Source organism: Mustela lutreola, chromosome 18, assembly GCF_030435805.1.
Source record: "Mustela lutreola isolate mMusLut2 chromosome 18, mMusLut2.pri, whole genome shotgun sequence".
In the NCBI taxonomy this organism is placed as follows: Eukaryota; Metazoa; Chordata; class Mammalia; order Carnivora; family Mustelidae; genus Mustela; species Mustela lutreola.
Genome location: NC_081307.1, coordinates 26,771,024 through 26,798,752, shown reverse-complemented (window position 1 = coordinate 26,798,752; position 27,729 = coordinate 26,771,024). Strand labels below are relative to the sequence as shown.

The following is a 27,729-nucleotide window of genomic DNA, read 5'->3' as shown; positions in this document are numbered from 1 at the left end:
GATTTTTAGATCAAATATTTGATATTCTTTCCAAATCAAAGGAAGAAAAAGAAATGTGAATTCGTACAGAGTACATTACCATGTCTCCAGCTCAGGTGAGTTAGAGAACACTATTAAATCTTTATCCTTTATGGTAATAGCTAATTTAGCAAAATTTATCTCCAATGAATTCAAAATCAAAGTAATAAAATGGGTACTGCAAAGTAAAAAATAACTTTCAAGAGTTATATGTGGAATGCTTACTGGACTCTATTTCTAAGATTTAATGTAAGCAGAAGTGATGGAAATTCTCTATCACTTAAATAATGATGAGGACTTCATAAAGAAGACAAAAAGGGTAGCAATACAATCGTTAGAATTCTGCTTTGGAGCACTCAGGGAGAGAGATGTCCTGACCACCTGCACATCACATACTGTTTGTGACAAGGAACACATTTTGGGACTTGAGGGAAAGGCACTGAAAAGGGAAGAAGCATGAATTATTGTTATTTATCTTATAATTATTTGCTTAAGAATAGGGAGTTTATTTCACTCTTAGTTTGATAAACTGAGCTCATAAGGAAGGATGTGTGAGTATGTGCAGGGCACGGAAGGGGTACAGATGTGGTGTAGTGGGGGAAGGTATATTGATTGAGCAGATTTGAAAGACACTTGAAATAAACTCCCTTTAATTGACAGTTTGTGGAGGGGGCAGCTCTGTTTCTTCTTACTGGTGACCATATGGGAGATTATGAAAACTATAGTGGGGTAAACATTAAGTGTGAGACTCAGAGGACAGTCACTCTGAGCTCCACCAGAAGCCTCTCTCTCCCCCTGTACTGGGCCCAGGATTTCCAAATGAAACTGTACCTCTGCTACAGGAAATATGACATATTAAGAATGGTGAGCTTTTAAAACTATACTCAAATTAAAAAATAATAATATAGATGAACTCTACTGAGCCCTGATTAACATGGTAGACACAAGTGTGTAGAATTATGAGCAAGGAGAAGGGAAAAAAACAGCCATGGATTAAAACTTCAGGATGAACCTGTATTTTAATGAGTCTTAATGATTAAAGTCTACCTTTAAGTGGGTGGTCTCTTAAGGATACTCACATGTACAATGTTTGCTTTTTTTTTTTTAACATAAACCAGTTATATTCAATTTAACCAATACATTTATATATTTATATAATTTTTTATAGATATGAACATAATATATTTAACATATTTATATATTTAATATGCCCAATCCTGATTTGCTATTTTATTATAATTCTTCAGAGGCCCTGAAAGATAAATACCATCCCGCATGAATACTATTCACCATAGATTTGCTTTTATTTAATTTCTGCCTAGAAAGCTTAGGGAGGGAGGACAAGTGTGGCTTGGAGCAGGTGACAGAAAGCATCCTGGAACCATGTCAAGTAAAGAGAACATTGGTTCAAAACAAAACAAAACAAAACAAAACAGATCTAGCATGTAAACGATTTGGCAGATTCATGGTGAAAATGGTTTTGCCCAGTTTCTTGTTCACTCGTGAAAATCCTAGGGATCAGAGGCTTTGATTTCTGGTATTCCTTAGTTGATGGTCATTGCTTCTCTGAAAATTCAAGAGTGAATAAATGGGACAGATTTATCATTCCCTGGCTATTTTGCATGTGAATATAAATATTGTCTGTGAGAATTAAAAACTATAAGCGGTCTTCACTGATACAATGAATGTTCCCCATGTCCAGACAGAAAGTGGTGGACACTTGTTGCAGAAGTTGGCAAAGCATTCCTGACTCAGTTTGGGGATGGGGCTGGAGGCCCTCAAAGGTCCTTTCTGATTTTATGATTCCAACATTATGATTTTTATGTAGCTGTGTTGGTGGTACCTGTTACATTGTAATCTTTACTCTGAGGTTTTATTTAAATGCCTCTTAACTGGTATGCTATACTACACATTATAAACTATACTTTTCTCGAAAATTATGATAATTTTAATGCTTATAGCTCCTTTCTTTAGAGAGCTCAAATGCTTTGCAAAAATTAATTGAACATATTAATTCAACTAATTGAATGCCTACTGTGTTTCTAAGTACTGTGATAAGCCATTTTATTTATTTTCTTCATTTACTCTTATTGAATTATGACAAATCCTTGTGAGTTTGGGAAATGATTAAGTTCTTAGAGAGGTAGGAAAAGGACAAATAATTCTTTTTTAAAGAAAGGAAACTTGAGGTACAAACAGATGACATTTCCTAAGGCCATGTATAAAACACATGGGTGGTGTTGGCCGGACTCAGTCACCATAGTGTACCACCAAATCAGTGTTATTTTAGACTGACAAGCGTTTTGGTAAAATAAAATGGTCACCATAGTCATTGCTGTGGTTCTAGCTTAGGTTGAAAACATCAGGGTATGCTATGAATTGTCCATTGGGACTTTACTCCTAAAGAGTTGACCAAGACACACTGATTTAAGGGATAAATAATCAATGACTCGTCCTGACTTTGTGACCTGAGGGTGGATGGAGGGAAGCTGAGAATCCTTTGTGGAGGTGGTCTTTTGCTTAAAGGTTGTTTTATTTTAATAATATCTGATGTAGTAAATATTTACTAACTCCCCTTTGATTCACAAAAAGACACTGTGTCAAATAAGTTCTTGTGAAGGCTACCACATACTATAAGAGACATAAAGAGGCAGAAAATATAATTTTCTTCAAAATGTAATTAAAACTTCCTTGCAAAGGGAATCATATCTCATGTGTCTAATTAATACAAAAGAGATCCATTTCTCATGTAACAATAAACAAAGTTCAAGGGACTTCATTCTCTAGAGGTCTTACTCCTAGTGATACAAAAGTTTAAATCGTCCAGAGCCATTACCTACTTTTACTACTGAAGATTATTTCACGTTCCTAAAGTATTAAATCTTTTCTGTTATTTTGATTCTGAAGCATTACAATTTTTCCACTAAGTTGAGTGAAATGAAATTGATATTCTAGTTTTGACTCTCCAGAATGGCGATCTCTATTTCAATCTACTGTTATTTCTTTCGTGGTTACTTTTGTAAATCATAACAAGTTGGCATTGTTGAAATAGTGCCATGTTCCCAAATGGGACACACAAAGGGGTCCACATCCGAGTAGCTTGGGACAGAATTTTACTTGGTTGAAATGTCAATGATATTTGTGGTTTGGCATTCCAGCTACCTGCTGGCCCTAGAATTCTATTTATTTATTTAATCTGTTTGTTTGTTTGTTTTCTTCTTCCTTCATTCCCATTTCCCTCAGGTATCCACATTTGAGTTTTTCTAACATTTTCCCATGGGCATACACACACGAACAAACATATAGAGAGATTTTTCTTAACCAAAATGATATCATACTATACACATTGCAATGTAATTTGTTTCTTAAAATGCACTGTATTATGGAACCACCTGGACTGGTATTTAACCATTTGTGAACTAGAGGTGGTGGTGAGTAAGGGTGGGAATTCTACACGTGAAAGCCTATTTTTTTCCTCAACATGGCTGCCTAGGATCAACGGGGCTTTAACCAAGGACATCTTCAGTATTAATTAACTACTAAATTTATGTGTGTAAAAGACTGCTAGGCACATTGTGGATTAAAATTATTTAAACACTATCTGTCTCCAACTTTTCCCAAACCCACAAATATTATAAAGAAAAAACAAGGAAACACCCACTAACCAACCAGCCAACCAACCAATCAGTCACGAGAAGGTATAGCCCTATGTCAGGTCGTGGGGGTTGCTGGGTTCCCTTTGATCCTTCGTATCAGTAACCCCTCTCAGTGCAGACTGTACCCACCGGTGTAAGTCATAAAGAGACACACACCGAAAGGTCACACTCCCAACTACTTTCTACAGATTTATCTATATCTGTGGGTAGGCGCTCCTCCTTACTGGACCAAGATGTTTAAAAATTTACATTAGAAGGGTCTTTGCAGATTAGATTAAAAGATGTTTTAAGGTCTTTTTCAAAACTAATATTTGATCCCATTTTTTTGTGTGACCTTTGGTGAAGAAGTGAATTAATAACAATTCACTTTCCTGCAAATCCCTTTTCCTGCCCGCTGCCCCCTCACCCCGTGGATGCCCACCGCACCCCCCCAGCAGTTTTTAGGTGAAAAACAACTAAAGCACCTGTGAGTTATCTTAACTAAATATTCTATTACTTTAACTCATGAGAGGAAAAAAAAACACTTAAATAGTTATTAACATTTGTAGTTGTTCCTCAACACATTTTTGGCAGGTGACTGTTGTTTTTTAATTAGTTTTTAAACAATTTTTTAAAAAAATAAGATATCAGATTCCTTTGGCTTTTTATTTTTAGAACAAAAACAGAAGGGATAGGAGCTGTTCTTGAGACAAGAAAAATAAGAACTGGTCGGCCATTAGAAAGGTATTTACAGCTGCTTTCATCATCCCAAGGAGATAACTCTGGAAAGAGAGAAAGGTCAGATTAAGCCATTTGATGTGAGTTAGTGATATTATACCTGCAGCCAATAGGTTTGGAGAACTCTGAACTCTCTTCACAGATGTTATTGTAACAGACATGGCAGCACGTTTGCGAGCACACCCACCGCTATCTGAAAGCAAAAAAATGACACAGCAGAGGCCACAGCAAAGGAGAAAGCACATGCACGGTCATGCATTTCAAGTGGAAGGTGCCAGACATCCAGGAGGAAGACGGACAGTCAGGATTAGTAACCATGGAAGACATCTAAAAATTTCACACCTGCCCCAAACTAAAACAAACAGAACGGAACAGAAAACCAGGGGTCTTACAAATAGATGCTTGTCTTTTATACTTAAGATGTTATAGGTTTTTTTTAATGAAAACACAAATATAGAACTCAGCTTTGCTTATACCATTGAAATTTGATTAATAGTAAATTTATAAGCGGTGCGAGTAGCTTTTAGGGTTAGGACAACCTGTCTTGACTCTGTTGCGAGCTATGGGGTAACATATTTTGTATTCATCATTTGGGTTTTACTGTATTTTAACTACTTATGATTCCTAAAGGTAGCTGAAATCACTTTTAAAAAAATATTTTATTTATTTTTTTGAGAGAGAGAGATCACAAGTAGGCAGAGAGGCAGGCAGAGAGAGAGGGAGAAGCAGGCTCCCTGCTGAGCAGAGAGCCCTATGCGGGGCTCGATTCCAGGACTCTGGGATCATGACCTGAGCTGAAGGCAGAGGCTTTAACCCACTGAGCCACGCAGGCACCCCTGAAATCACTTCTTGAAGTAAAAGTTATTAACCTATACCGCATGGTATATTTGATATATCAGATTCATAAAGAAACATCTATTATTACAGAAATTCTCTATTCTCTCATAGTTATTATTGTTATGGAAATAATTAGCCGATTTGGAATCAAAGGTAATATTGATATATATAGTATCGAAAGGACCAATGTTTAAAAAATTATATTGTTTTTATACTTTGAAATACTATGTATATGAGGATCTGTATACTTAAACTTTATGCAAATCGCAATGTGAAATAAAATAAGTGAAAAGGCATCAGCTATTTCAATGTGATGTGAGTTTAGTCTTCTAAAATTAGAAGGTTCATGTTCTATTTATGAACAGATTCCAATTTCATTCCCACATTCCTTTGTATATGGAATGTGCAATAAATAGTTTTGCTCATTCCCTCAGAATGAAAACAACTGAAATTGAATTCTTTTTGAAAGTCAGAACAAGAAAACAAGTAATAGAGCCACCAATATGATAACATGATCATTATATATTGCCACACGGTATTCTCATTTTTCCCCTTTTTCTTTATTCCTGAAAGGAAAGTAACCACTTTGTTTATTGGAAGTGAGGGAATTTAAGAGTGCGTGGAGGTGCAATTTGAATTAATTATTGGTCAAATCACAAGCAGTGAGGTCAGTAGAACTTAAAACTGGTAGAGTGACTCTGGTATCAGAATATAATTTTTTAAATACGTGTTTAACAGCTTCCTAATGAGGACAATAACGAATACAGAAAAATGATTTGAAGCAACAGACATGAAGTCAAATAAATCAAAGATCAAACACAGAAAGGCAGAAATGGTAGAAACATACAATACTAAAGATATCTTCCTGAGAGGCATCAATAGGATTTTATCAAACTGCAAAAACAAACAAACAAAAATAGCTACAAGGGAGGAGTGTTGCAGATAAAGGTGATGTCAGTGAAGGTGTCATGGATAGCAGCTATCAATGGTCTAAGAGGACTGGGTAGTCAAGGCTGTTGAAAGTAGAAACTGGCCTCTGAGAAATTTTATTTTCTAGTTCTTTTAACTCTGAACATCTGAAAACCAGCAGGAATGAGGAAGAAACATTCCACAATGAGAAGATTCAGAGTCACTGGTTAACACATTGTTCCAAAATGTGTCCAGGAGGCACCCAGGACCCCATCAGAAGATTCACAAGGGTTTGGGAAGGCTGTTTTATGTTCTTGAAGAGAACACAGTAATACCTATCAGACTCTGTGTGAACCACTAGCCTGAGCTAGTTCCCATTTTCAATGTAATAGACTGTCAAGTCTTCCTTGACATGATATCACATCTTTGAAAAGCTGGGTTTGGGTGACCACTGTGGCAAAGAGCAAAGTACCCTCTGAAAATAATTTTGGACCAGTAGGAGAGAGGGGCAACGTATGCTCAAATTCCATGATCTGAGATGTTTTGGTGTGTCCAACAGACAAACACATCCCATTAGTAGGTAACTATGGTTATAAAGAATAAAATAAAATGATTGTTTTTTTTATTAAAGTATATTATTTTTTTCGAATTGCTTCTCAGTTGGTAGAACATAAGTACTTATTAAGTTATCTGTCCCTACTAATTAATAAATAGAACAGTTAGGTATTTCTTTTGGCTTGAGAGTGTGGCTAAAAATTACTAAGATATCTTGGCTCTGTAAAACGAGGAAGGGTAGGAATCTCTGTGTTAAACAATATCTGTATTCTAAGCCATTCTCAGACCTACATAAAATGAATGGGGCATCAGTTTTTATTAACAGTTTAATACAGAGCTCCCCTCAAAAAGTTGAGACCTTTGTGAAATTGCTAGGAGAGAGCAATCTATTCTATTCTGTTTCTACTTACTTATGTGTTGATAATTTCTACTATTCCTTGAAGGTACATTTTTTTTAAGATCTCAAAATGAGGATTCTGTATTGCACACTGGAGATCATTCTAAAGAATCATGATGCTTTTCTCACCTTCACACTCATCCCCAGCCTGCAAAGTGGTCTACTTTTGCATCCCGCTGTAGGCCTCCTAGGAGCTGTTTCCAACTGCTGGGAAACACTCATAGGTAAATCACACACTATGCATTATTTGATGCCTGTCTCTCCTTCCTTTCTTTAAGAGCCAAGGTTTTCCTTAGAAAACAATGGTTCACAAATTCTAAGAGTGGAAATACAGCATGTTTTGTATATTGCTATTTTGTATATTTAGGTATTTTTATACGAAAAAATTAATTCCATTTCTTTGGCTCTTCTATCATGCATTTGACTAAAAATGAAAAAGCTAACTTAATATTTTTTCAAAACCTGTTAGTGACTGATGCATGGACATTGAAATAGTAATATATCTCTTCGATGATTGTTAAGTAGATAACCAAGACCGATTTTATGTACAGATGTTTAGGAACTAATTTCTACTTCATTTTGTAGATAGAGCAGCAATGCTTTCCTCAACTTCCTACAGCAATATTTATATGTATATATTTTAAAGTGGTATGTTTTTATAGCAACATTATAGTAGTACTTTCGAGTTTTAAACAAAAGGTTCCAGTCACTTCTAATCGACTTTGTATGCATATGTTTGAATATCATATTTTATGTACATATACATGCGTAAATTCACCCAGACAAGCAAAATAACTATGCAAATTCGCATTCCATAGAGAGCTGAGCTTACTTCTTTTAACAAGAGCATGTTTTCGAGAATTACATTCATGCTGCTGGAGCAGTAATTTGGCTCAAGTACCCCAGGGACCTAAGCAAATGTATAAATTTCCTTTTGCCTATTTGCTATGAGGGATTGCATTCTATGACAAGGAAGATTAATTATTGAATGCATTGTAATGAATACAGCATATTTCATATAATCATATATTATACCTCTGTCATTAACAGCATGATAATATAAAGGCAAATCAGCGCTCCACAAAATGAAGGATCCTGGGAAGTTAGCCTCAGCATACATCTGTGGGAAGATGCCTGAGAACAATCAGCAAATATAATTTCCTGCTGTGGTCCTTCTGCTGGAGTGACTTTACACCATGACTTCTCCTGTTCACCTGTTCCTCTCTATTCTTTTTGCTTTCTTCAATCCCTTTGCCTAAAAGTATTTCTGCTTTCATTTCCAGTGTCTACCAGCCATATTTCCAATTGTCCCAGTGCCTTTACTTGGTCCATTTCTAGGGCTATCATTTCTCTTGATTTCTAAGCCTTCCTTATATATTTTATTATGTCCAATGTCCTCATCTTGCCTGTGGCTCTCCACATTTATAACTGCATTTTCTGGGCCAGCTGATGTCAACTGCTGTAGGTTTCTGGTAAGGGACAGCCACAGACTCATGGACAAAGACAAGTGACTATGTCTCTACATATATTGGTTCTCACCAATGATTGTTAACCCTCCCTTAGGGCATTTTGCTAATAATAAGCAACAGCATAAAGGCAGGCAGCTTGGTGTGAGAAAAGGTCTTGAGCTACCTTTTCTCCTTTGCCTTGGAGTTAACTGGCTGAAACAACTTTCCAGTGATCACTCATGGACAGGAAATAGCATTTTTTAGAACATAGGTTACAGAATTTCAGTGGGAAAGTTATTTTACAGAATTACTTGATAGAGAATATAACAATTACAGGGAGGAAAGCTGAAAATATGTTAAAATATTTCTACTATGGAAAAAAAAATTCATATGTACCTAGCATGTGTCCCAAACCCTGTTACAATTAATTGTATACAATACAGAATTCAGAGACCTCAATGTTGTTAAAGGTAGTTGGAGACACTGTTTTCATTCATAAAGTATAATGCTTATGACTTTACGTGTATCATGTCTAGATTAATGAAGCTGATCTCACATGAAGCTTTGGTACTCTAACTGTTAACATAGTTAACATAAAGTGTTTATAGAAAGGGGAATTTTAAATATTTTCCACTAGAGCAATTTGCCTATGAATGTAGCCTATTTTAAGTGAGAAATTTCAAATGTATGCATCAAATGACATGCTACTTTTTCCTGGGGCATGTAGGAGTTAATTTCAAGATATGGTAATGGAAAAGGGAGTAAGAGAAGATAGCAAAACAGAAAATTCTACATTTGATAGCCATAGGACTGAAGTACAAAGACAAAGAAATTAAGTAATGAACTTAGACTAATCAGATCAGCAGAGTACCAAACTTAATAATTTGGGGCCAAGATGATTTTTAAAGAGGAAGGCTAAAGAGTTTAAAACTAACAGAGACAGCATACCTGTATTCATTTTGACCTTGGAGGGTTTGCTATTAAAGTCTTCAGTTTTCCTGTAGAAAAAAAATGATGCATTAATCTGTTCACTATGTGTGGAACAAAATATCATGAAAGAGTGTTTTTGTCTTGTTTCTGGTGTACCTTTGAGTTAATATCACATTATCATTAGTCTTATTTTAAATCAGGGCTTAATAAGGGGGCAAAATTTCTAATTGTATTCAAGTTACACTTCAGTCATTATTGGTTCATGATCATAAACATAAACATAAACATAAACATAGGTTTTTGTTTAATGGTGACCACTCACGGATGTCGAGGGGAATTTTGTTAAAAATTAAAGTTCTTTCACATTTATACTAACAGTTTTGTTTTCTAAGCCTGAAGGGGTCAATTGGTTGGTGAGTGTCCTCTTTTGGAAGATAGTCTGGTACTTTGAAGTCATTACCTTTTATTATTGAATTTGTAACATTATTTAATTTATTTTATTTGAAATCATGATCTTACATTATTCAATATATTACTGAGTCAATGTATTGAACATACTTTTTGAGCGAACAGTCAAGGAAGATGAGATTCACCTATTTTTTTCTTAAGATGCAGGAAATAGTTACTACAAAATCCATTTCTGATTCGGGATTAGATACAGTGTTTTTTCCCCAATAAAGTGTTTGATGTATAACAATTGAGATTAATTCATTAGAAATGGTTGGTGGAATGTGGCTTGATGTAGAAAAAAGTTTTAAGATATTGTGTATTATTTTATGATATCTGAGATGACTTAGTTCTTTCCCTGGCATATTGTCTTAGGCCATTTTTAGAGTTTCTTACTTATCCACACACTAAGACCAAAGGGGAGGGACATGCTGTCATGGGAAGAAGTTCTTTAAGAATGAGAGCTCTGAAAGAGCTGTTTCACCCCAAGCACTCTGCCTTTGCTTCTGAATAGGACCTGTGCCTAAATGAACATGAACTTCTCTAGCCCCACACTTTCCTTTTCATGTACATTAGCACTCTAACATCTGATAATTTAAAATATTTATACATTATGGTTAAGTGGGGATAAGGTTGAAATGAAAAAAATCTGTCGTGATCTGCCAAGAAGGACTTTTGATAAATATATTTCCCTTCAGTCTCTAGAAAGTGCACCCAATGAGCTCCCTGACTTTCTTGTCTTTGCCAGAGTTTTTGCCCTCTCATCCTTTCTGACTATTTCTCCGGTCCTCATGTGGTCAGCTTTATTCATTATCCATCATTTCCTTTCAATATGGCAAGCCAAGATCACCTCTTATAGAAAGAAAGCCCGGTTTTGTTCATCACTACTGTGACATTTTAATGATAAAATGTGAACACCTGCTAAGTACAACGATACCTATCTTCTCTCCCAGGGTTGGCGAGAAATGGAGAAATATAATAGCATGGGGGGGCACTTAAATGATAGGAGACATAATTATGAACCAAGAGGCAAAGGATTTCTTTTTAATGACAGATTAAATTCCTAACACCTTGGTATTCAATCAATACTAAAGCAGTGAAGATAAGAGAATGGATAAAATCACAGCAATGAAAGTCACTCCAATTAATTTTTTAGAGCTATAAGCTGAAAACGTTACAGATGATAGCTTTGTTATGTAGTGTTTTTGTGTCACCTCATTGTGTTGTGTCACATTCTTGCCTGGAGAGGCCATCTCTTATACTGAGTTACTAAAAGTTACTGTGAATTTTACAGTAAAATCTCACAGGCCAATTGACTTCCTTTTTTCTTTCTTTCTTTCTTTCTTTCTAAGATTTTACTTATTTATTTGTCAGAAAGAGAGAGAGAGGAGGAGAAGGAACAGCAAGCAGAGGGAGAAGCAGGCTCCCCATTGAGCAAGGAGCCCGATGCCAGACTCGATCCCAGGACCCTGGGATGATGACCTGAGCCAAAGGCAGACGATTAATTGACTGAGCCATCCAGGAGTCCCGAGGGCAACTGACTTTCAAAAAAGTTTATTAGGAAGGAAAGTTTATTAGGATGAATTTTATCTCTGATTTTTCAGTGCATACAAATAAGAGGCACATGATCCCTCCCATCCCCCCAAACACAGAAAAATGTAACAACTCATGCGGAAACTCTCCTTGGAAGCCTTAACATGGCCTGTATTGAAGAGATGCCAGTGAAGTCAGGGAAGAAAGCCGTGGTCAGTCCAGGAGCCTTGAGAAAGCTCCATCAAACATATTTATTTTAATCTCTCGGTAGCAAAACTCTTAATAAGTTAACCTTAAATGGATAAAATAAATAGAAAAGAAAAGCCTCAGGGGATGTCTGTGACCGAGTCTGAGGCAACTGCTAAAACAAGGAGGAATAAACAGTCTCCAGAAAATGAAGACTGGAAGAACATGTCCCAAATTTGACATCATCACTCCGTTTCAGAACACGTTTTGTTTAAAACTGTCCTAAGTTTTTTAAAGCTAAATGACAAAGATCCCATTCGCTTCGGAATAATGCTGATCGTTAAGGAAAACATCGGACAGAAGGAAGGCCAACTCCCAGAATACAGAACCTGCTAATAAAAAATCAGACTGTTTTTAAACGAGGCTAGAGACCCAAGTGTCAACATTTGTTGTTTGAATTCCAATGCAGATATTTACAAAACATCTGCCACTCAAAAAGGAAAATAAAATGAACAAGAACAAAGAAAGGCGCCAGAGGTCCTTGGGCTTTTCATCTTTAAAGTGATGTATCCTGTAACATATCAATGTAATTGGTGAGGTTTTTAAGCTTCTCATTGTTTTAGATGTCAGAATGTGAAATGACTAACTTCCTAATCAGGCAAGACATTTTCCAAGTTGTTAAAAGAAGGGCCAGGGTGATTAAGCTTTCCAGAAGAACCTAAAACTGAAAGTCTTCTTGGATGAGTCACAAAAATGTGTGATTCTATTTCCATTATTTGTACTAAAGCCGTTAACACATCTACAACCGAGAACTCTCTTTAGACCATTTAAACTAAAGCGAATCTAATCTCTTTGTTCTTGAAAAGTGTCTTAGGTTGTACCTACAGAACAAACATAGATTATTCAGGAAGGCACCAAATTCCTAGAGTGTTTGCATGCTACTAGAAGAAACAGTATTTCAAGTATTCTCCTAAATTGGATTGAACAAGGGCCAAGACAATGAAAACCGATGATAAAACGCAGACTACCTTGAACCTCAGTAAATAATCCACAGATCAAAGAACTCTCTGTGCACTGGTGTCAAAATGATTTTCAGCAGGTGGTGTGGAGCTGCATTTACTTAAGTTCAGTTCTTGCCAAGTCTTATGTAAAAAGCAACTTTATATATATACTAATTTGGATATAGCGATCAGTTTGTTTCGGTGTAAGAGCAGCTTTCATTTCCAATATGCATATGGTACTACATTGTATTTGTTGATCGTGCATAGGTAACAACGTGACTTCATGTCTGTAGCCTTTTAATTCTGCTTGAACTTCTTTTATCTGACAACCATTTTTTTTCCTTATGGATCAGAGCAGTCTTTATTTATCCCAGGCATATGACAATAGATCTGATAGTTTAACTTTTGAATGAGGGTCCTAAGAAGATGTTTGATTGTCCATGCACAGACACCAACATGATTTTGTGCTCGTAATCTTAAAATTCTGCTTGAGTTCTTTTGTTTATCAGACATCCCATTCTGAAGAGAGGCAGAGACAGTATCCTTTCCTCAAGTTCGGCCAAGAATTCTATGTAAGTCGTTTTATTTTTGTAGACTCTAATTCAAGCACCAAGACCATCTATAAAATCATAGGATGAAGTTTTAGCTCAGCCAATGTGAGAAGCTGCCCAAAAGATTTTCCATAGAATAATTTTAATCCAGTAATCGCTAGGGTTATTTTGAAATTGATCTATTCACAGTTCACATATTGTTTAGAAGAAGGGAAACACGATCTAGGTGGTAGGAAAACATTTGAAGGATGTTAGAATTTTTTAGAGACAGGGTTTAGACATAAGAATAAAAATGATGCCTGTTGAGGTTATGCACAGGATCTTAACCTGAATTTACTTTGGAATGGATCATGTGAACCATTCTTTCTGGAATAATTACTGAGTGGTCAATGTGTATCTCTCTGTCTTTGTCTCCTTCTCCCTAACGGTGGTAGGATTAGAGGTACTCTTAAGTGCCAAATGATTTTACTGTTCAGTTACAATCAAATGACTTATTTTAGGTTGATTACATTTTTCTTTTCTGTCAATATGCTTTTTGACAATTTTCACAGGAAATAACCCAAGTAGGTGATTTTGTCCTTTACAGTCCCTGAATTTAGAAACATACAAATCTACCTCAACCACTTTTCTGAATGGTTTCTCTGAATTGATGACAACTGGTTTATGACACCGACTCAGAGACTCCTCGGATGCCTCCGAGTGGGTGGTCCATGTCCTCATAGTTCATGGTGAGGACATGGCTGTCCATGCTCAGCCTTCACGTAAGAACTCAAAATTCCTCCCAACGTTGCTGAGCTAATGGTGCCTGAAGCTGGGTCCTTATTATTCAGGAGCCAAATTATCTAACACATTTATACATGAATGCTGGCATCAGAATACGTTCAATATCATTTCTAGGAATAAAGATAAATCATGACTGTGAATAGTGAAGAACAAAGAACATGAGGCCATTGGTTATTTTTATAAGAATATACCAATTCTTTAACTAAATTTAATCAAAACATTCTTTTATACCAAATTTCCTGATACCTGAAAGAATTTCCTGAAGAACAAAGCATGTTTAACATGGAAATTAGCAATTTTCCCTTTGAGATTTTACAAAGCAAGCTAGTCACATACTTAACAGATTTTTCCTAAAGACCATACCAGTTAGGGTGCCTGGGTGGCTCAGTGGATTTAGCATCTGCCTTCGGCTCAGGTCATGATCTCAGCGTCTTGGGACTCAGGTTATGATCTCAGGACCCTGGGATCCAGCCTTGTTTGGGTTCCCTGCTCAGGGGGAGTCTGCTTCTTTCTCCCCCTGCTCTTACACTCCTCTTCTCAATCTCTCTTTCTCCTTCTCTCCCTCTCAAATAAATAATTGAAATCTTTAAAAAAAAAAAAAAAAAGATCATACTGGATAGAAAAACTCAATCACCTGGTAAATAATTTTCTTTCTGAAGCTATTTCAAAGCCTAAAAGTCTATGACTCACTCTCTTCTTTAATTATAAATAACTTGTTTTCACAATAAGTGGTCATGTGATTTAATATTACTCTAGTATCCTACCTTCATGGTATCTTTAACTTTTATATTGAGAATGATTAATAATACACCTAAAGACTCAGAGATGTATCAGATTTTTTCTAAAACAAAGTCATTTGTTCAAAAGCACTGGAAAAGTTCCACTGACTTCTATTATGTAAATCAAAAGCCAAATGGGCTCCTAATTGTTGGGGGGGAAGCAGATTCCTAATGGGGATCTGATGAGTCAAGCACATTATCAAGAGACATGTGAGGAATTAATAGAATATAGGAACACATGCTACAGGTGAACTGACTGGTGTTGGAAGGAAAGGTCGTGGATTCAGGTAAACCTGGATTCGAAGTCCAATTCTGCGTATTCCGAGTCATCTAAATGATTTATACCAATGTCATTATCAGCCCCTTCAACTGTAGCAACAGTGGCAGGATCAAACCTAGTCCTCTCCTCCTTGCACTCAAATGGGCATCATTCTCATTCACCAGTGCTTCAAGTAGGTTGAGGCATCCCTTTTGTCTTTGATTGAGTCTTAAGAAAACAATCTAGACTTCCTGAAAACACCTAGGACATTATTTTATTGCTTTAAATTGAAGTGAGCATCTATGGTTTGTGAGATTGATTTGTGCAGATTGTCCCATCTCCTAATTATCCTCTCCCCAACTTAGCAACCTGTTGGAATTGAAAAAGAATTCTGCTTTCTAGGCAACTTTTCTTCCTTCCTTAAATAGAGCCTTCTTTTAATTGTGATTTTCTTTTTCCCACATTGTAGTGAATAAGAGGAGAGAGACCTAAGAAATAGTTGAATCAAACACTTGTCTCCTAGCCCAGCTAAGTTATCGCTAGTGCACCTAAGGGAAAGTAACACTTAAAGGTTGTGACAATGAGCTTAAATCCATTTTCATTACCTTTGACAGCTTAGAGCCCAAGGGTGACTGTTGGAGGAAAGAGATGTCCATAAAATGTCACACAAAGAATTGTGTGACAAATTGCAGTGATAACATCCCGACGACAGCCATTTCTGTTTAGTTTCCTAAGTGAAAGTATCTCCCCTTTTTTCTACCATTGTAGAGCACCATTATTTCTATGTGAGCAACAAATCTTTGATCTTTGAAAAGAATCATTTATTTTTTTTTCTAATTTGCAAGAAGTAAACCTGTCTCTATTTGAGGATAACAAGATATTATACATAGGAAACCCTAAAAATTCCACCAAATTCCACCAAATTTAGAATTAATAAACAGATTCAGTAAAATTTCAGGTTTCAAAATCAATATGCAGAAATCATGTATTTCCATACACTAATAATGAAATATCAGAGACAGAAATTGAAAAAACAATCCCATTTGTAATTGCATCAAAAAGGAAATAATACCTAGAGGGGCGCCTGAGTAAATGTCAGTTGACCATCCAACTCTCGATTTCAGCTCAGGTCATGCTCTCAGGGTTGTGAGATTGAGACCCGAGATGGGCTCCATGCTTAATGTGGAGTCTGCTTGAGATTCTGTCTCTCCCTCTGTCCTCTAACCCCACTTATGCATATGTATGCACACATGTTCTTTCTCTCTCTCTAAAATATATAAATAAGTAAAATCTTTGGGGCGTTTTGGTGGCATAGTCAGTTAAGTGTCCAGCTCTGTTTCAGCTCTGGTAGTGACCTCAGGGTTATGAAATCAAGCCTCTTTCTCTTTCCCTGCCTCTCCCTCTCATGCACTCTTTCTAAAATAAATGAATAATTAAAAAAAAAAAAGAAAAAGAAAAATTACCTAGGAATAAATTTAACCAAGAAGATGAAAAATCTGTACACTGATAACTGTCACACAATGATTAAAGAAATGGATGAAGACCCCCAAAAGTGAAAGATATACCATGCTCATGGATTGGAAGAATTAATATTGTTAAAATGTTCGGACTACCTAAGACAACCTACAGATTCAGTGCAATCATTATCAAAATTCCAATTATGTGTTTCACAGAAATGGACCAAAAATCTCAAAATTTATATGGAACCACAATAGATCCCAAACAGCCAAAACAATCTTGAGAAAGAACAAAGCTGGAGGCATCACATGCCCTGATTTTAAACTATATTACAAAGCTATATTAATCAAAACAGTAAGGTATTGGCATAAAACAGACACATAGATCAATGGAAAAGAATACAGAAGCCAGAAATAAACCCATTCATATGTGGTCAATTAATTTGACAAGGGAACCAAGAAAATAAATGGGGAAAGGATAATCTCTTCAACAAATGGTTTGGGAAACCTGGACAGCTGTGTGCAAAGGAATGAAAGTGGACCCCTATCTTATACCATATGCAAAAATCAATTCAAAACTGATTAAGGACTTGAACATAAAACCTGAAACCATAAAAATCCTAGAAGAAAATGGGAGATAAGCTTCTTGACATTGGTCTTGATGATGGTTTTTTTGGATTTGACAATAAAAACAAGGCAACAAAAGCAAAAATAAACAAGTGAAATTACATCAGACTAATAAATTCTGCACAGGAAGGGATATCAATTAAAGAAAAGGCAGCCTACATAATGGCCCGAGCCAAAGGCAGATGCTCAACCGACTGAGCTGCCCAGGCATCCCCCTCTTACTTTTAACTTTCAAACATTTCATTTTATTTTTTTGAAGATTTTATTTATTTATTTGAGAGTGTATGAATGAGAGAGAGCAGGAGCAGGGGGAAAGGGGCAGAGAGAGAGGGAGAAGCAGACTCTATCTTGGGGCCCTGAGATCATGACCTGAGTTGATACCAAGAGTCAGACTCTTAACCAACTGAGGCACCCAGATGTCCCACATACTTAAAATGTAAATGGATATGAACATTAAATGCTGTGGCAGGAGAAGATAAATATCATTTTATGTGTGTTTTATTTCATAAAATCCCTCAGAAAAGGATCTTAGATCTGTCTAGTCATTTTTGAGATTAGGCATTTTGGGTTGGGAGAAATGAGTGCTCCAAGAGCAAATACCCTAAAAAATGCCCCAAAGTGGTTTCACCTTCCTGGCTGTAAGCAAAGAGTAGGCATCTCCCTTTAAGATGTCTTAAACTATCGTTTGAGATCATGATAATCCCCCGCAACACATTAAAGTTAATTATGTTAAGCATAGTGCTTAAGTTCTGAATCCTATGTGGCAGGGTTTAAAGGAAAGAATGAACAGGAGAAGGTGTGGGAGAAGGCTAAACCTGTGGATGAATAAGTAAGGACTACCGACGGAGAACCATACACTACTACTACTACTTCTTCCTCTTCCTCTTCCCCTTCCACTTCTACTTCCTCTTCCTTCTCTTCTTCTTCACCCCCCCTTCTCTAACTCCTTCTCCTTCTTTTCTTTTTCTTCTTTTTTAGAGAGACAGAGAGAGAAGACCTGCCTGCAAGCAATGGGGGGGGGGGGAGACAGGTAGAGGGCACGGGAGAGAATCCCAAGCACTCGATCTCGTGCCCCTGCTATCATGACCTGAGCTGAAGCCAAGAGTCTGATGCTCAACTGAGTGAGCCCTCCAGGAACCCCATACTTACTCTTCAACTACTAATATGTAATTTGTGTCTGGTTATGACAAGGAATCCTCCTGCCCAGCTACCACAGCAGTTCCAATGGAAAGTTTTATTTAGCTAAAGCCCAGGCCAATCACTACAGATGATGATATTTTTAGAAAACCTCAGAATTTTAAATTAGTAAGTATGTTTATTCTAATGTATTTCCAATGCAATGTTAATTTATGAAATTACTATAGCTAAATAATCTTGCTTATTGTTTGAAAGAAAGTTACGTTTATCTTCTGACACATGTACTTCTTGAGCACCTGAAATAATGCTTCTATAGCTTAGCGATGTCAAAGTTTACCTTGACCGTGTTACTGACAGCATACTGCCCGTATTGTTACAAACCTGTGTTTGTATGTGTCTCAGATATCAAACAGTGAGACTCTACTTGTTCGTGAAATTTGAAAAAAAAAAAAAATTGGGAGGGGGTGGTAGAAATTTGCTTCAATTTGCTCTTTAAAAACTCATGGGAGGGGGCACCTGGGTGGCTCAGTGGGTTAAGCCGCTGCCTTCAGCTCAGGTCATGATCTCAGGGTCCTGGGATCGAGTCCCGCATCGGGCTCTCTGCTCAGCGGGGAGTCTGCTTCCCTCTCTCTCTCTCTCTCTGCCTGCCTCTCTACCTACTTATGATCTCTCTCTGTCAAATAAATAAATAAAATCTTAAAAAAATAAAAATAAAAACTCATGGGAGAAAATAATGTGCCAATTGGGGAAAATACTGTCTTTGAGGAAATTTTGAATTTATAATAATTCAAAACTTCTGGTATTTTTGTTGAGCAGTGGAGAGTTTAGGATACTATTCCTTTGGATCTAACAAAGGTGGGTAATAATGATAGATATCTTTTATTGTTAAAATTATTTACTTTTTTTAAAAAAAGATTTTATTTATTTATTTGACAGACAGATTGCAAATAGGCAGAGAGGCAGGCAGAGAGAGGGGAAGCAGGCTCCCCGCTGAGCAGAGAGCCCGATGTGGGCTCCATCCTAGGACCCTGAGATCATGACCTGAGCCGAAGGCAGAGGCTTTAACCCACTGAGCCACTCAGGCGCCCCACAATTATTTACTTCTGATAAAAGAAATGCATTGTTATTATTTTCATACTATTTATTATTTATTATTATTATTTCATACTAACAGTTCATGCTGTTTCTTTGGAGTACAAGGATGGTTTGCGAGGTCTTGGCAAGATACTTGGCAAAATTCTTCATTACATCTCTGTGGACTAAATGTGAAAGTAGTAGGTGGAATCGTAGGTGAGTGAAAAATCATTTTTAGGAGTGTCTTTCCCTGGCTGTGTGTCTTCAACATTTTTATTTTGGGAAAAAATAGTGACATGCTTATCAAGTCTACAGAAGGCACACACGTGAGAGAGGAATATACAATAAGTAAAAAGACAGATTGCCTTGATAGACTGAATTAAACTTTAACAGAGATAAATAAGAAGTTCTGCTAAATTTGGCTAAACCAAATCATTTTATCTGAATTAAGTCCAGGGGCATTATTAGACTGTGAACTAAGAGTGACCCAGTTGTTTTTAAAAATATAATTAAGTCAATATATATGAACAGTGGTTACCATATAAATCAAGATAGATTGTGATTCCACTTTCATGACCATGCTAGGACCTTGTTGTCTTGATTTAAAAATGACCTTTTTTGTGTGTGTGTCCAGGAACTAGCCTGTCATGGAGGTGAGTGGCTAAGCAGGCTTTCGGGACCGTCACAGACCTCCGAAGGGAGACCAGGTCAGGCCACTGAGGGATTTGCTACAAACACCATAGCCACGGCTAGGTGAGTGTTAGCAGCAGTAAGAAAAATCAGTGACACATACATTGTTTTTGTTGTTGTTATTTTTTTTTTCACTTTCATTTCAGGGAAATCATCTCCGTGGCTTTCAAGGTTAATGCTCTCAAGTAATCCATATTTATGCTTTGCATTAGCAGGAAGACAGATGGATAACAGTTCCAACTAGAGTCTCTCTCTCTCTCTCTCTCTCTTTTTTTTTTTTTTTTGATTTTATTTATTTGTTTAAGAGAGACGAGAGAGCGAGAGCACACCATCAGGGGAAGCGGCAGAGGGAGAGGGAGATGCAGACTCCCCACTGAGCAGGGAGCCTGATTTGGGGCTTGATCCCAGGACACCAGAATCATGACCTGAGCCAAAGGCAGATGCTTAACTGACTGAGCCATCCATGTGCTCCCCCAATTAGAAGTTTCAATATTCCCTTAAAATATACCTGAATTTAAGGGCACCTGGGTGGCTCAGTTGGTTAAGCTGATACCTTCGGGTCAAGTCATGATTCCGGGGTCCTGGGATCGAGCCCTGCATTGGGCTCCCTGCTCAGTGGGGAGCCTCCTTCTCTCTCTGCCTGCTGCTCCCCCTGCTTGTGCTCTCTCTCTCTGACAAATAAATGAATAAAATCATTTTTAAAAAGATTTTTTAAAATCTTTTTTAAAAATGTACCCGGACAGGGGTACAACATTTGTACCCTGGGGTACCCAGGGTACAAATGTATCCCGAAACAGGATATCCAAATTGTTGGGTTTGTAACAATCTGCTTTACAACTCTCATCAGAAAAAAAGTGAGTCTATTCTAGAACTAAAATCTTTAAGATTTCTGAATTATACAACAAAATAGGGTTTGATATCTATTGCCTTTTTGTTCAGCAAAATGCCTACCCGAATGACCTCACTTCTAGCTCTTACCCAACTTACATATTCCCAGCATTCTTCATTTTGATATGATACCTAATATAGTCCTTCATACCATGCCACTATTTAAAGCTAAAACTCTCACTCAATCTACCTAAAATAGGCAAAGAAAACAACATACAAATTTATACTTAAATTATACATTGGAGAACACCGAAACTTATTTGAACAAAGATTTTGTCGTTTCACAACATCCTTAACTTATTTGACACCGTGGCCAAATCTAGAAATGTGTGGAACATTCTTTATGATGATTGTTGGCTTATTTCAACATACGTAGTTAAATTTTATTTGAACTCCTCTTTATTAGTCTTGTTTCCCCATTTTTCTATGGAAACAAATGTTCCTTCTCTCCACCCCCATAAGTCCTGCACTTCCACTGCTCTGAAAAGCAGAGAAGATTTCATCCTGACTTCCCAAATGCATGACATAAGCCCCTTCCAGGCAGCCTTGTTCCTCCTAGGGGATAAGCAGTGGCATGGAGTCTGGAATTTCAAGGCCCAGGCTGGGCTCTTTGTTCACCTGGACGCCACTGTTTTCCTTCAGGTTCACAGGTGGAGGTGTCTGCATGGACATTCCCATGACAAAAATCCGATAGTCCTTGACTTCGGTATCATTTCTTCTTTTATTATTATTATTATTATTTTTTTTTTACAGGGGAGCAAAAGCATTTCCTCATATCTGTTGCAGCAGTTGGTAATGGAAATTTGGAAACCGAGTTGTGACCACATGCCATTACACCGATTCCAGCAATCACATTTGAGGAAGGTGATCCCTTTTCTAGAGTACACAGAAAGTTTCTAATGTGAACTCAATACTGGCATGCTGGCTGTCTGCCCTTCCTATGTCAGAGTTAAGGATAAGAAAATGTAGGTTATCATACTGCAAGATATAAATGTATCCAATCCACATATTGTACACCTTACATTTATGCAATGTGATATGTCAGTTATAGCTCAATTAAAAAAAATAAAATGTAGCTCTTATTGGGAAGGAGTGAAAGATAATGGATAAGCCCAAAGTTAGGAACTTTCTTGTGGGAGTGGCAACTTCAGAAATATACATAGAGGTTGATCAAAAGCTGGTGAGCGGCAGAGCCAGGGTTCAACCCCCCAGGTTTTAGGCAACTTTCAGGTACTTCCTGTTAGCTCTCCATTATATTCTCATTGTACGGAAGTGGATGTCAATATTGATTACTTCTAGGTGAATATGTGCTTGCAAAAACCTTTGCACGTCCTTGGGCCTGACCCTTTTCATTTATAAAATGAAAGACCTGTTTTAAAATTTAAAAGCACAGAAGGCCTTTTTATGGTCTGAAATTTTCCTAAATCAAAGAAGGGCATATTTGGTTGACAAATATTTATTGATCTTACATGTGCAAACCAATATGCTTATTAACCTGATTGTCTATGATATCAAGCAGAATCTAACTGGAACTCAGTATTTTAATGACTCACTTATATTTGATATAAATATATTTAATATTTATATTTGATGTAACTATATACATAAATATATGTAATTTGTATTTTATATTTATATTTAATGTAAATTCAGAAAAATGAGACTTTAAAAGATCTGTGTTTCTGATAGCACCAGAATGAGATGGAGATATATTAACACAAGTCTGAGCCGTTATCCAAATCTGTCTTCCTCTTAGCTGCTTAGGTCACATAACTGCAGCAATGTGATCTGTAGAATTCTCTCTTTATAACAGGTCCTCCCATATTAACTCAAAAGCCCTTCCACTGAGACGATGCATTTTAGTTCGTCTTACTAAAATCACACCCAGTACGTGATCATCACTGTTTTAAAGCCTTATTTCACCACAGATGATATGGTGGTGGTAGGGACTTTGGGGGTGACAAGAATCATTACTTTTGTTTTGTTTTTTCTATTAGAGTTTGCAGAAGATAAGGCCTTCAAAGCAGATAAGTCATGAATGCATGTTCCCATTCCAAATGTTACATTCTTTTGCATGTCTCATATTTCAAAGGGTGAAGTCTATTGACCTTTGAGGACACAGAGGGCTGAGAGATCTTAGGCACACTGTGTTCCAAATCAATATTTTCATTACATTTCCTTTTTGGCTGAATCTGTCATGTCATCACTTGCTAAATTGCCATAGCATGGGAAGGACTGTGACATTTCGAGGTATTTTTCACGTGGATGATTGCTGCTCTAGCCTTTGCTTTATTGTTGCAAAAGTTTGCTCTCAGGCTCACAAACAAACTGCCAAAGTCTTATGACCCACAGAAATTTCAATCAGCCTGTTAGTCTTTTCAGAGGCTTTGGAATTAGAATGTTGACCTGATGTGAACTATGATTTAATATGCTGGGCTATTTGTACGGCCACTATGTGATAAAGGTGTCATTCATTTGAAGCGATTGAGAAAGACAATCAGAATTGGGGAGAAGAGTGAATTATGGAATGGTTGTAAAGAAGTAACTTAATATTCTTTTAAAAATACAGGTGAGCTCTGGGATAAAAGGCCAAACTGGGTCCCTTAAGGGCCTATATTAATGAACACATCAGAATGATCTGTACATACCATATCAACTGACATGGAGTAAATGTTTCAAAAAGGGTTTATTTGGCTTAAGTATTTATGCCAGCATTTTAATAAACTAGTGATGAATATCATCAAAGGTAAATGACACCTAGACCCTCATTCAATTATCCCAATTTCCAAAGCATACATTTAAGGTGTAATTTTAATCTATTTATATTTATTTCTCATTTTATGCTGGATTCATGATATTCCTCTCTCCCCAACCCTCAGCCCATTTTCCCCATCCCCTAACCCAGAGAATGGCACCAAGTCTTCATAAGTCAATTCATTAATCCATTAATCAAAAATTTGAGAACCAGTCACTGTGTCAGTAGAACTTGGTGGTTACTGTCGTCATTTTTATCTCGTGTAACTCTCTGTGTTTTGAAAAGTAAAACAAGAGACACTCAACTCTAGAAAGGAAAATATATATCCCTCTCAGCCCCACAGTTCATCTGGCCAAAAGATTTGGGTGTGAGATGATAAGCATTTTTAGGGTTTGACATAGGATAAGTATTTTGGGGGTTTGACATGGGACAAGTATGGGTTAGGTATCATTTAATACCCAGAGATGGGTATCGAGGAGATGGGAGCACATGACCAGCTAATAGTGATATAGAGACTAATCTTACTGCCTTACGTCCCCATGAAAGCAGTGGACACTAATGGATGACCTTCCAGTGTATATGGTAGGGGCAGCTTGGCAGATAAAAGTGAGAGAAAAGGGGTGCCTGGTGGCTCCGTCAGTTAAGCATCTGCCTTCGGCTCAGGTCATGATCCCAGTGTCCTGGGATCAAGTCCCACATCAGGCTCCCTGCTCAGCAGGGAGCTTGCTTCTCCCTCTCCCTCTGCCTGCTGCTGTGCCTGCTTGTGATCTCTCTTTGTCAAATAAACAAACAAGATCTTTTTTTTAAAAAGTGGGAGAAAAAGCAATGGCATGTGCGCGCGCACGCGCGCGCGCACACACACACACACATACACACACTCAGAGACTGTGTGTCACAGGTTTCATTTGGAATGTGAAGTGTATTGAAGAAATTATTTGGGATCACTCAAGAGTAGTAATGAACATGCTGTGCTTTCTGCACGGATTTAGCCAATAATAAATCAGTAATTTCTATCATACATTTTAAACAAAAGCACCTTGTGGTGTCTGAACCCTAAGCACTCACACCACCTGTCATTTTATTTTTCTAAGAGAGGAAGACTAATAACAATATTTATTTTAGAAAAACCCTCCCTAGTTATGCTGTTTATATCTACCTAATTACTCCTTATCCCGACCAAAATGGGATCAACACAAAGCAAACAAGCAATTTCATGGTTCTGTTTTTTTTTTCAATTATTCATGACATAATATGAGTGGAATTGATTGTAACAATGGGCAATGATTACTCTTTCTTTGGGGGTTGTCCTAAGGATAACACAACTGGGTAAACTGTGATCCTTGGTTCATGACAGTCTTATGATAGGTCCATGTGTCTCTTCTTCCCTCTCTTCCTCCCTCACCCCCGAACCTACACACCTGTCATCTAAAGCAAAAGACAGACTTTTTAAATAGGAGCCTTCCTCTGCCCAGGTGGTCTGGGTTATTATTTCACGTGTCACTGCCTCACACCTGAAGCAGCCATCATTCTGAAGTCCGTGCAGTCCATGACCAAGTAGGTCATTCTCTTGCTCTCCTGTTTAGGTAGTTTCATGGAGTGTCTGTATCCTCTGCAAGGGTATTTATTTTAGCTGCTTTTATCTTTATAGTGATTTCCTCAAGCTGGATATAATTATATGGTTAAGGTTCATTCGTATTGTTGCTAGTTTCTATGGTACACTCCTTTTTCCTCCTACGTAATATTCTACTGTTCGGATATGCCAGTTTATCTGTCTACTTTCTCACTCATGGGCATTTAGGTTGCTTCTAGGTTTTTGCTAATTTGAATAGTGCTGCCATGAATATGTACATACAGGTTTTTTGTTGCTTTGCTTGTTAATTTACTGCTTGCCAGAGAACTGAAGTGGCAATAGTAGGTTTTAAGTGCTTTCCGTGCGCCAGGAACAATTCAAAGAGTATTTGCCTATATATGAATTCACTGGAGACTCACAACAACCAAGAAGGAAAATACTATTGTTATTTTACAGAATAAAAAACAAAACAAAACTCAGAGAAGTTGAGAAACTTGCACAAGGCCACACAGCTTTCAGGGAGCAGAGTCAAGCTTGGGAATCCAGGCGGTTTGGCTTCAGAATTTATGTTCCTAAACACTGCACTATCATGTCCTTCCTAGATCTAAGAGCCAGAAGGATTACAAGAGTTTATAAATGTCTATCTTAGGGATTGGACCAAAATTTCAGTCCAGGACTATTATAATTTTTATTGACCAATGGGTCATTTAACTTGCCATGAGCGATACTAAAGATGTCCATACATTTTATAACTACCCCTCAAAACATGTTGCACATAAACTTCCATATATATATATATGTATATATATATATATATATATACACACACACACACACATACATCCTTACATATTCCATATATATATACACATATTCCGTGTGTGTGGGGGGGGGGTGTATTTATCACAGGCATCAGATTCTTTGCAAACCTGTTTCGAGAAGAGGACCACTATGTTTCATTTTTTCTTTTTAAGTCATCTCTACACGCAACATGGGTCTTGAAATTACAACCCCAAGACTGCACACTCTACTGACTGAGCCAGCCAGGGGCCCCTAAGACCACTGTTTGTGATACACAGATTTGCTGCCAAGAAGAGTGGTGGCTGTTCCCGGAGGCATCTCCCACAGACATGTCTGAGCACGTCATTCCAGATCACACCCAAAGCCTGTTCCAGGCCCATCTTCATTCCCCTTCAGGGAGCCCAGGCTGCTTCTATGCCTTGGTCCTAGAGGCCCAGTTGGGGCCCCGGGTGGCTCTCAAACAGTCAGATCATGAATTCAAAGCCAAAGTGACTTGGACTCTTGATTTCCAATGGAAGAAATGCTCTTAGGTGAAGAGAAAATGCTCATCAGTTAGTAAAGCTGGGTAATAGGCTTGATGTTTGCCCCAGCACCCACACTTTCCTGAAGTTTCTATGTTCCTACGGAATAGCCCATAATAAACACATTCGGTCAAGAAACTCTGTGGCCATAGATACATGTGAAAGATAAAGGCAGGAAGCTCAGACGTAATTTGTTGATGTTATGAGCACCAAAGCCATCCTCAAGGCCACCGCCTGTGGCTTCCATGAATTTCTTGGTCATCCTGATTCTGAAGGCTTGGTCTCAAGAGGAAGAATGAGCCATCAGTTGGGTGAGTCATATTTTTTGTTATAGTCACTGGAACATTCAAAAATGAAATCATTTTCTTCAGTTGAACGAACCTTATAAAAAGTAAGTTACTTCATATACATTTGGCAAAAGACTAATTAGCTATTTTGAGTTCTTCCTGGAATTATCTTACCCATTCTTTCCACTCTCCCTGACGCCTGGGTCCTGCTCTCTCCTTGCCCGCTGCTTTCCTGCTCATGTTAATAAAATAGGAAAACAGGAGTAAACATGTGGTTTTGACAACCTTCAGATCCTTAAGGCAAGAGAAAGAGGCCCGAAGCAGTAATCCTTTAAAAGTGAGCATTTTTCAAAGATACAAATACTTTCAAGACAGTTTAATATTATCCTTATCATTGTTTTTATATACAATCTTTTAAAATCTGAATTAGAACGTTATTTCCAGATTTCCCCTCTTTAGCTCTATCCGTATCTATGTGTGTGTGAATGGGTCTCTCCCCTTTCCTCTTTTTCCCTAGACAGGTTTTCCAGTATACCTTAACACTTAAAAGTCAGAGCTGATTATGTATAAACTTAAATTCGTCTTCTATCATTTGTCAAAAATTTCAGTTCAGTTCTTGTGAATCAAAGAGCTCTTCAGATTTTCTTCTTTTTTAATCAAAGAACACTTCCACACAATGAAGGAGCCTACATTATGCTAAAACTAAATGGGAGGTTTTAAAGAAAGACCAATCTTGGGTGTTAGGGTAAGGTTAATTATTAGTGACTTTTTCCTCCAATGTTCTAGGTGTTGGTGGTACATTTTTTCTTTTTTCTTTTTATTTTTTAAGATTTTATATACTTATTTGACAGAGATCACAAGTAGGTAGAGAGGCAGACAGAGAGAGAGGGGGAAGCAGGCTCCCTGCTGAGCAGAG

General features: G+C 37.3%; 1 protein-coding gene across 18 annotated transcripts in view; it reads right to left on the bottom strand.

Annotated features, from left to right (window-relative positions):
• Positions 1-27,729, bottom strand: part of SORBS2 (sorbin and SH3 domain containing 2) — a 209,601-nt gene that overhangs the window by 85,530 nt on the left and 96,342 nt on the right. For 9 of the 18 annotated variants that reach the window (XM_059156095.1, XM_059156088.1, XM_059156090.1 and 6 more), the window contains exons 3-4: positions 9,486-9,535; positions 4,492-4,584 (exon numbers count right to left, since the gene is read on the bottom strand). In XM_059156095.1, the coding sequence (XP_059012078.1) occupies positions 4,492-4,584; positions 9,486-9,495 (103 nt within the window). In that variant the 5' untranslated portion in view covers positions 9,496-9,535. The remainder of the gene's footprint in view (positions 1-4,491; positions 4,585-9,485; positions 9,536-27,729) is intronic. The other 9 variants (XM_059156079.1, XM_059156085.1, XM_059156078.1 and 6 more) reach the window with 1 other exon arrangement.